This window comes from Tinamus guttatus, unplaced genomic scaffold (genome assembly GCF_059628265.1).
Source record: "Tinamus guttatus ecotype Peru unplaced genomic scaffold, ASM5962826v1 Tinamus_guttatus_pri_ptg000007l, whole genome shotgun sequence".
Lineage (NCBI taxonomy): Eukaryota > Metazoa > Chordata > Aves > Tinamiformes > Tinamidae > Tinamus > Tinamus guttatus.
Window position 1 is genome coordinate 873,975 of NW_028288541.1, and position 10,638 is coordinate 884,612.

The 10,638-nt window shown below is 43.4% G+C and overlaps 1 protein-coding gene across 2 annotated transcripts; it reads right to left on the reverse strand.

Annotated features, from left to right (window-relative positions):
- Window positions 1-2,185: 2,185 nt before the first annotated feature.
- On the reverse strand, window positions 2,186-6,733 carry BNIP1 (BCL2 interacting protein 1). Of its 2 annotated transcripts, none has more exons than XM_088521273.1 (6): window positions 6,619-6,733; window positions 6,454-6,546; window positions 6,112-6,203; window positions 5,543-5,644; window positions 4,711-4,829; window positions 2,186-2,614 (listed from the first exon to the last, which is right to left on the reverse strand). In XM_088521273.1, exons 1-6 carry the CDS (start codon window positions 6,700-6,702, stop codon window positions 2,418-2,420), a joined length of 687 nt encoding a protein of 228 aa, XP_088377399.1. In that variant the 5' UTR covers window positions 6,703-6,733; the 3' UTR covers window positions 2,186-2,417. The 2 variants fall into 2 exon arrangements, with proteins under 2 accessions (XP_088377399.1, XP_088377392.1); XM_088521266.1 differs by having other exon boundaries at window positions 2,186-2,649; window positions 6,619-6,710.
- Window positions 6,734-10,638: the final 3,905 nt, after the last annotated feature.

Below are 10,638 nucleotides of genomic sequence, written 5' to 3' on the forward strand. Positions count from 1 at the left end.
TTCTGAATGGAGCACGTAGCAGAGAGAGTGCAAGTGAAACTTCCTGCAGGTGGTTGCCCTGCATCGCTGCTTCCAGCATTGCCCTATCATCCGCCCAGTGTTCCAGCATCTCGGGGATTAGTGGAGACCTATTTTTAAACTGCATCCTCGCGAGGGAGGAAATACTGAAGCCGTTCATGTTTGACCACCTGCAGGTTCTGCCTTTCAAAAAAACAAGCCGGTTTTCCTCAAAACTAGATGAATAAATAAAACAAGGATGCTATGGCTGGCCCAGGAACAGGACTCCGCAAGGAATTGTTACTGACTGCCCTCAAGTTGCATGAAGCAGCACTGCATTGCTGTTTTAGAAATCTGCTGCACAGCGATTGGTTTGAAATGTGTTTATATGCTAAAAAAGTCTTGGTGTTCTAAATATTATTTGTATTTACAACCTTCCCAGATGGAGGCAGAGCAGGCCACACATCTGATTGCTGCGCTGTGTTTTACACACCTGTGCGTTCCGGCTGGGCAGCCGCAGCGATCGTGCCAGGGCTCAGAGACAGGCAGAGATTTCCAGAGCTTCCTTGGGAAACAGGGCACAGCGGAGACGGCTCCAGGGAGGGCAGGAGCCAGCCCATACGTAGACCCTTTAGGGAGCCCAACACTGAATCGGTGCAGCCCTCACTCACAGGGTACAACTCCTGCCTTGCTGGTAGTCTGCTCATGGCAAAACTGCTCCTGAAGCCAGTATTGTGGAGCAGGGTTTCTGTTAACGTGTTGACTCTCAGTAGCATCTTTTCTTAGGGAGAAAAAATCCTGTAATATTCAACAATGAAACAGGCACGTTCTCGCTTTATTTCAATTTCCGTGTAATTCTATGTGCGAGGAGTCGCTGAGGAAGGATGCACTCAAATGCCACAAATAAATGATAGAGAAAAAGCCACATCCATTCTCTGTAATCTGGGTATTTCTGGATTCCCAGAGCAAGAAAAACCTCGTGACACGTTTGCACTGCTGCCCTCTGCGGGACACGGGGGCTGTGCTGGAAGCCTTCCTAGCCTCTTCCTGCTACGCCAGGAGGAAAGGGCAGATGCTCTTCAGGCAAACGATTCGATTTTTGGAGCTAGATGAAAAATTCCAACTTTATTGTTTAGGTGCACAGTTACCTGCACAGCTGGCAAAATGGCAAATTGTGGCTATAGACAAGATGGGAAAGGAATACTACAAGGATGAGCTAATCCACCAGAGGCAGCGTCATCGCTCCTCTCCAGATATATCAGTGGGAACCTAGGCTTGCCCTCCAATTCCTCATGAATTTAAATATTGTTGTTTACTTGATGAAATATTTCTTTGGATCTGTTGCAGAATGCCTTTAAAAAATTACTTCTCATTACTATTTAAGAATATTTCTAATCCTCCTGTCAGAATTTCATCAACAGAACCAGTTAACTTGGATGTCAACCAGTCAACTTCCTTCCTCGGAGGAGGCAACATCAGTTTTAAGAACACTGCAGTCCATTTTTGCTACATGCAAGGTGCTAAATGAGTGTGGCACGTTACCATTCAGGTTATTAAAGCAATACAGGCACTCATCACTTCAGCACAAGAGGCTGACAAAGCAATCACTGCAGAAGATTTTATTAACTGCAAGAGCATCTGTATAAATAAGATTTCAAGCATGCAACTTGTCAGTATTCTGCAAATATGAAGGATTAAGTGGAATTTTTTAAAATGGCAAAAAGACTAAGGATTTTAGGAGATCAATAATGTAATTTTCATAAATATATTGCATGAATTAATAGTGGCAGATGAGGTTTCCATTTTATCTTTGGTCAGAGCCCTTCAAGGCCAGGCACAAACAGAGCAGGCTACAGCATGCTACAATCTCAGAAAAACCATTTCATAGCACCTGCTGCTACAAGTGTTTAACAGAACTTAGAGAAGTTATTCAGGCTCTGTCAGCCCACTGTATTTTTTTTAAACAAAACTGAGTTTATGTTGATACAATAAATAGTTTATTAGTGGAATGCACATGAGTTTGTCTCCTGTCCTTCCTTTAGTTCTCAGCACCTTCCAGTTAAACACAGATGTCTCTGCAACTTCCAGCCCAAGCCAAAGGCGAAATTGCTTTGCAAACGGGAAGAAAGGGAGAAGTTTAAGACTGGCACCCCCGAGTGCCGGGTTCATCAGGTGTGTGTCCAGTTCCCCAAGCCTGCAGCAGACGAGTGTTTCTTCTTTTCACATCTTGATTTAACTCTTCCTCCCTGATTTGTGATCATTTAAGTTCTTCTAAGGCAGGTCCCACACTCCATTGAGTCAGTATAAAGTCGTGCCTGCTCTAATGCTGTTCCAGCTATTGCCATGTCCCTTTTACTGTAAGCCTTACATTATTACACCATCCCTGATATTTCAGACCAGTTCAGTAAGAGCTTGGACTTTTACAAAAATGGAAAGAGTCTTTTCTTCAAAATATAGAGCACGGTGGCCAGGAATAAGGCAAGGGCGAGAAAGATGAGAAGCTTGTCTGTCAGTTCCCTGCGGTTGTACTTTGTTATTAGCTTTCTTCCCAACTGAATTGTCCCAGACATGGACTTAAATTCTTCGTTTGCTTCCAGGATGGTTCGTGAAGAATTGGCTGAAATGAGGGAAAAAGAAATACTTCAAAAATACCTGACAAATGAAATAAGCACACAGTATTTGTCGATGCAGATAGTGCCAGTGAGATCCTAACGAGTCAGGCTAACTTATGGGTAAGACAAATGTAGACCAAACTCTGGCAGAATCTTTCACCACTCACTAGTCCTGATATGCCACAAAAGAAAATGTAAAGCAAATTAAAAGCACCGAACGGGTTAAAGTTCCCACGTCCTGTTCCCAAATCTTTATTTTTTTAGCTTGTTTGATCAAACCTGGTTCACGTCTTTTATGAAGTCAGGCTTACCTAGGAGCTCTGTAGAAGCCGAGTGAAGTAAGACCAGAGCTAGAGCCACCAGTGTAAGAGATCAGCCTGGTTTTAGCAGCAGCAAGGCAGGTCAGTACCTGAACACAACTGAAACGCTCACCCCAAGCCAAAATTGTAAATTAGTGTGACCTGGGGGCTTTACAAAGCTTGAAAAGGCAGCAAGCAGTACTATTAGTCCCTTAACTGTCAGGTTTAAGGCTTTTTTTTTTCTTGCCGTTAACATTTTTGACAAGCACAACTCATAGTTCTTCTGATTCTTCCAAGTGAACAAGATTAAATCAACTAGTGGAAAAATGTATTAACCGGTGTCAGCTAAAGAGAGAATTTGAGAATATGCCAAAAAGTAGCATGGAAGATGGATCCCTGCCAACTTTGTTTTCTAAAAAATAAAACCAACACCCAGCAACCCCTGCCTTCCCTCTTTCAAATTATTAAATGACAAAAAGCAAAAACGCCAGGAATACCCTTTGCCTTGCATTACAGAATGTACACGGCATATACAGAATGTATACTGAATGGGAGTGAATGCCGGCAAATCACCCTCTGTTGAACTGAATGACTAAAGAATGGTCAAACTCCAAGTAAGCTGTCTTGTTCACGAAGACAAGTAGAGTAGAAATACTTAGGTAAAGCTTTTTCAAACCATGACATCCCATTTTAAAGAGAGATTTTGAAATATTTAAATATTCTCCAAAATAAAACTCTTTTTCTTCTCCTTGTTAAAGTAGAGCTTCGCTGCTTCCCAGCTGTATGTATTCACTGCATCCTGAGAAAAGACTCCCTCTAAAAAAGGAGGATTTGAACTACTGACTTAGAAGCCACAGCTGGATTCTGTAAATGATTTTTGATAGTTCTTTCCTTGATAAGCTCCAAGTGCTGTTCAGCAAGAAACTCGGTGACAAAGTGACTGCCAAACTGTCATTTTTAATAGGAGAAGAAACATGTTGCTTCTCCATGAACAAACTGTGCCCAGCTGCCATCCTCAGAAGGTGGTGGGGGAGGAGGGTTGGGAAAAAAAAGGCGGGCAGGAGGGAGGAAACTTTCTTTATACCTTATGCTATTTTCTCTTCTACCCACAAGCACAGCTAGTAAGAGGCCCAAGCAACATCTAACTTCTAAATGGTTCATGAATCACCAATTTTGACAGGCCCCTTGATTTATTGTCCTAGGAGTCTAAGCTAAAGCACAGGGCAGAATCTGGACTGCCAGTCCCTGATGCCCTGCTGACAGAGCAAGTGACCTTAGGCTCAAGTCACTTGATCCTCACAACTCAGTCACCCCAGCTGCAGACTGGGTGAAGACAGTCTTCCACGCATACTAAGTTTCCTCCATGCGCAGACTTGTACTTAGGTTTTTATTGTCTTTTCTACTGCCACATGCCCGCCAGGACAAGAACAAAGAGCAAGTGCACTCTTTAAACTGCATAAAGTCACTCTGCTTTTACACTTTTATGTGGAACTAAAACTAGGGCTGTTCTTCCTGTCCCCTCTTGTTTACTTGAGGGCCGAGAAAACACACCATGAAACAGAAAGACAGTCCAGCAAACACTTCTAGGCAATATGCCATTGTTATTTTATGTTTCTCTCCAAGTGTTAGAGGAGTTCTGCTGGACACTTTTTTAATCATCATCCTATTAAGTCTGGAATTAACAATACAACTTTTCATTGTGCTCTACACCTTGGCAATGTGTCTCTGCCCATCCTAACAGAACTAGCGATAGCCAATTCCATGATTCAATCCATAACCAAACACCCAAATTACACCTGTACCTAGGGTCTGCACAGTCTCCTCGCTCTGCTGGACTTGCTGGGACATCATCCTGCTAATGCCCATCAGACTCTCTGTGATGTTGCTTGCACTCTCTGCCAGACTCTCCTTTGTAGTCTTTCTGAAAGAGGAAGGGAAAAATAAAGGAGGAAATAATAAAATTATGTCTCTGGGTATTGCAGAAAAGTGCTGCTGACAGGGAGCTAAGAATACAGCTTGACAGAACACATCCCCACCAACACACAAAAGACAGAACTGGGTTTTACTACTGCATGAGAAACTAAGATTAAGGTATGTATTTATTATTGTCACTAAGCACTAAAATGTTAAAGTCATGACCCAAAAGAACCGTTAGGCAGTGACTGAGAGTCTCATGGACTCATATTTCACTAGTTCTTAATCCTTCACTATACTGCTTCATAAAGTGGCACAAAAGCCTCGAGACCACTTTTGTTTTCTTGGACTTCTGCTGCTTCAAATAAGCCAACTTCTTGATATGCAAGCTTTATAAACTTAATCCAGCTCTGCATGTGAAAACAGGCTGAAAAAAGATCTCTTACATTAAATCCAACCAGACAGATAAACAAGTAAAAAGCTGTCGGAAATAATTTTAAGGCTATCTTTACTTTTGTGCATAAATGGGTCAACACCAAAAAAACCCTACATTTATTACAATCCTTAACACTTTAAAATCTACAAAAAAAATTCAAACACACTCAAAAAAATCTGTCCAAATACAATCAGATAACTTTAAACTAACACTTTTTTTTTCTTAGAATTAGCGAATACCACTTCTATTATTTAAATCTGTTATAAAGGGGAGAGGTTTCATACCTTTGTCTCAGGGTGTCTCTTCCCTGCAGCAGCTGATCCTTCTCAGAGTTGTCAATAGCAATTTTGCACGCTAGATTTGCCTTTCTCCAAGCTGCCTGGTTGCTGAAATCATAAGAGCACGATGTGGTAGGCAAAGTTTTGCAAGCTAAAACAAGTTTTTTCACAGAGGAACTACCATAACTGAAAACCCTGCGTACATACATGAACCATATATCACACATATTTTATGCAATGTATATGCAACGCATACGTTATGTATATTTTACGCAATGACAGAACAAAAGATACTGTGCGAGTTAACAACAAATGGGCTCTCAAGCCAATGCTTTAGATGCCTGCACTGCTGCCAGGGAATCCAACCCAACAGACCATGACTAGGGTCACGGGCAGGGGAGAAGGAAAGAGAACAAAGTACCACTCTTTCAGTCACTGGGCCGCTCTCATGATCCTGGGCAGAAGGGCTTTGTGCCAGTGACCACGGCTGCAAAACAGCATCCGAAAGAGCCCAGGGCCTCTACACTGACTTCCCTGAGAAGGGCCCCGTACGCAGCACCTGCTGCCCGACGCACCTGAGCATTTGCTTTTTATGGTTTTCCACCTCCTGCAGCAAGGCTTGCTTCTCTGATTCTTTATCTTGCTCCTTTGCCATCTGCTCAAGCTCCTTGGAGGGAAAGCAGAAACATGGAAACTCGATCAACCGCTGTCACCACCTGCGAGTCACCCCCGTCCCCTCCTCGGTGCGGGAAGGAACCATGACAAAATTAGCACTGCCATGGCCTTGCCTGAAACCGGGGCTCCCTCAACTCCTGCGGCTCTCCCCCAGGGGCGACAAACGCCCCCCGAACAGCTCGCGGTGCCTCGTGCGCGGCTGAGGGGCGGCAGGGAGCGGGAAAGGGCCGGGGGAGCCTCACCTGGAGGCGGCCGCGGAGCTGCTGGAACTTCTCCTTCACGGCGGCGTTGAGCTCCGTGAGGGCGCTCAGCGGTCCCGGGCAGTCCCGGATGTCCTGCAAGGCAAGGGGGCGGTCAGCAGGGCCCGGCGGGGAGCGCAGGGCAGCGGGGGCCGCCGCCGCCGTTACCTGCACGGCCGCCTTGATCTCCAGGTCGAACCTGACGATCTCCTGGTTGCAGACCCGCAGCGGCACCGAGGCGGCCGCCGCCATCTTGGGAGCAGAGGCCGCGCCGCCGCCGCCGCCGCTCGGGCGCCGCCTGCTGGGCCGGCGGGACCGGGCCCGTCGCGCCACGGTGGCGGCAGCGGCCGCCGTGTCCGCCCGGCGCCTTCGGCCTCGCCCCGCGCGGGGGCCGGGTGGCGGATCCAGCCCCACACGGGGACTGAGAGGAGCAGTGGCCCAGGGCTAAAATGGCGCCTGTAGCTAAATGGCTCGGCTGCCGCGCCGGGACCTTTCAGAACTGCGATGCTGTGGAGCGTGATTTTTTTCCCCCTGCCTTCTCAGCGCTAGTGATTAGATTGCTAACACCGCTTAATAAATTCTTCCTTCATGTTCCCTTTCACAGTGCAAGCAAAATGGAGGGCGCGTGTGGGTCTTTCTGTCGGCAAACACCCTCCATTTTGCCCCGCGTTGCCCTGCTCTGGCCCTGGGCTCGCGCTGGAGACCACGTTGGCAGCCGCTGCTGGAAGCCTCTAAACGGACCTGGTGGGTTTCAGCGCAGGCTCCAACACTCAGGCAGCGGCTGTGTGCACTGGCCATTGCTACGAGCTGGGAGGGAAAAATAATAATAAAAAAAGTGGTTTTCTTACCAAAGGCCAAGCACAGTCATTACTGCATGTTCCCGCGCTGCTGGGCCAGCATTCTGGGGAGGAAACCTGCGCCTACACCCAGGTGCGCGATGCCGGCGCGCGCAGGGCCCCGCGGCCCTGCGGGTGGGAGAGCTCCCTGCCATGCAAGACCACGCGTACAATCACTGAGACCGTTCTGTTTTCCTCCACGATTTTTATTTTAAATTACAAAGGATGTTGCATACATTGATGAGTTTGTAGAAGTGCTAGGGATCAAGGGTGACAGAGTAAACAAAGTCAATAGTTAAATTGTGCCTCTTTTTGGAAAAAAAAAAAAAGAAAGGAAGAAGAAAAGCTGCATGACTATTAACCAACATTAAACATTGCAACTCTTTAACAGATCATGCTTTTAACAAGGTAAATTTATTTGCTAACAGAGAAAAGACTTTCGGTACGTTTTTCTGAGCTCCAGTTGGAAGTTGATTACAGAATATCCAGGACAGCATTACAATCATGACTCCAAGCAGAGGCAGAGCAGGCTGCCATGTTTTGTTTAAAATGCCTTTTTTCCCCCCCCCTTGCCTTTCAGCCACCGATGTCAGCATGTGCCATCAGCCTTAGAGTTCACTCAACCACAATACTGAGCAATGAGAAATTTTACTTAGATGAAATATTCTAGGATAGCTCATTCAGACTAGATCTTGTTTTTTTAACCAGAAGACTTTGTCGAGCTGCTTTTGTTAGTCCCAAAACCAATCCAAAAGTTTTTCTTACTGTAGCCAGTTGACTTACCTAAATTTGGGTTAATTCAGTATCAAATATACTTAAATGAAGGAAAAAAAAACCACATTATCTAAAGATTTTACTCATTTAAATGATTTTTAAAAAGTGTCTATAGGTCTTGCTTCACTTTTAGCTCTGCTGCTCATTAGAAAAACAATAAATGCTTGGTCAGGATTTGCTCTTGTGGAAGTTTGTGAATGTCTAAAAGGCTGAGGATTATTAATTCAGTGCGCACACACCTTTTTACCATGCTAGAAGCATTGGGAGTAAAAACGTGGCATATGCTGAAATGTAAATCAGAGAAGGATAGAGACATTTTTGTATGCTGTGAAGAAGATACAACCTAGAATGCCATTTTGTATTCACGACATTTAAGAACCCCAATTTATATTAGCAGATATTCAGAAGTGGTGTTTTCTCAACATACTAATGCCCTTAGTACAGTTACAAGGAGAAGCAGTCACCGAAGCCGTAACTGTTTGAAATGTACTTCACACCATCCCTGGGGTAAACAAAATAAACCTCAGCTCCGCGCGCCTGTGTCAACGAGCCAAGACCACGGCTAGCAGCACACTGAACTCGACGATTCCAACTGAAGACTCTAACTTAAAAATAAAGTCAAACCATGATTAGATGCATTCTCACAATTCAGGTCTCAAGGCCAAATACAGATCCTAACATTCACGTCACATAATTGAGTTATGCCTCAACAGAGTTTCAGGAAGACTAGCAAGCACGTTTGAGGAGTAGATTTGCATTTGCTATTTCTGCTGAAGGCAACTTGTATACAACCCTTTGAAATTCTCCTGATAAAGCCTTTTGCAGCTTTAAAAAAATAGCTACGTCTAAGTGATTTATGGAAAAGAAAAGCACATCCATTCTTTACATTGTGTGAATAAGCTGTTTTATTAATGAAGGCAAGTACTGGATAATTGTTTTAGGGGAGGCATCTTGTTTTTCAAACAAAATCCAGATTGACATCACTGTAGTTCAGAAGCGCCTGCTTCCTTTTAAGTTAGTTAAAAGACCCTTCACTCAGTCTAGATTTTTTTTTTTTAAGTTTTTCCTGGCCCACTTTTCTCAGTATGAAAAAAATCTGCTCTATGTAAAAATTAGGAAATGAACACATCACAACCTGACTCTCACATCAGCTTTACAGTAATGCAGCTTCATTAAATCACAATGATTTAAACGATAAGAAAATCCAGCCCACTCATACCTAAACAGAGCTTTAGTCACAACTAACTCACTTTCATCCAAAAAGGTACTCAACAAGTATCAGCAAATGTGTTCAATGAATCACGGAAGTGAAAGTGTTAGCAAAAGGGGTTTAGGGCTTAAAAACACCCTCCACGAGCACCCCCAGGTTTTGCAAGGCCATTCAAAAACTGGTCTTCCATATAAATACAAAATAACTACTATTGAGAAGAACTGAAATCAAATCCATCCAAACTTTCTTCAGGATGCTTTTATCAGTTCTGATTTGCTTTCAGAAGGGTTAGGGTCGAAGAGTTCAAGGGGAATGAGAAACATTTAGTTCTAGATGTACAAGTAAGGCACAATATAAAGCCACATCATAATCCATCATGAAGGAAATAGGAAAGGACAAGAATCATACATGGTACAGTAGAACAAGCAGTCCATCGATTGAAAAAGTGTGGCACCTAATTCAGACTGACGAGATCTCGACAAGAGCAGTTAGGACAGCATGCTTTTAATATGGAAACAAACTCTAGAGAATCCAGTGTATCAGAAAAAGGAAGAGCTTTTGTTTGTATTAAATCAAAAACGTGTAATTGTTTTTGGATATAGGATTAAAAGTGAGTATTCACAATGCCTACACTCAAAAACAAACAAAAAATCCAGGACTTCATTAAGATCCACAGACCATGTATGAACACTGAAAATCTTTAGAAAATGGTCTTCTCTAAAGATCATCCAAAAATGCATGCCACAATTGCCAAAAACAGAACATGTACATTTGCTGTTTTTATACCCTTATAAGATTTTTGTTTGTGATAAGTATACACTAAATGTATATATTTTAATGACACTAGAGGAAGCAGATTGTTACTGGCATTAAAGTACAACCATTTCTAGACGGTTTAAATGCCACAGAGTCCCCTGGTTAAAATGTAAAGCTGCACAGCTTGCCTATGTCACCTTTATGATAAAGTTAAACCAGCAAAAGGTCTTATCTTTACTCTACATTTTACTGCCAGGTTTTATTTATATCAAGTATCGCTGCAGCATTCTGACCAGCCCAGAGTTAGCAGCAAGTGGCAGGAATCATATAAAACGCAGTTTCTTTTTTTTTTCTTTTTAACAAAGTGCTTTTCTAAGATATACATACATATAAATAGGTACAAAATAAAGTGTCAACATTAAAAAGCTCAACTATTTAAAAGCTTTAACTTAAAATAATACATAGAAAACACTGAAATGCAAGGTATGGAATTCACTAAAGGTTCAAAGTCTACCTTGAAATGCTAGACCAAAATCATATTCTGGTTTTCAGACAAAAAGAAAAAGCTATAAAGTTATATTTGCTCAGTATTCCTGAGCAGTAAAAAGGGGG

Coding starts and splice junctions, on each gene's coding strand:
- BNIP1 (XM_088521273.1), bottom strand. CDS start 6,702: ATGGCGGCGGCCGCCTCGGTGCCGCTGCGGGTCTGCAACCAGGAGATC. Junction 6,204..6,453: donor AGCTCCGCGGCCGCCTCCAG/GTGAGGCTCCCC, acceptor TTTCCCTCCAAG/GAGCTTGAGCAGATGGCAAA. Junction 2,615..4,710: donor GGAGACTGTGCAGACCCTAG/GTACAGGTGTAA, acceptor CCCTCATTTCAG/CCAATTCTTCACGAACCATC.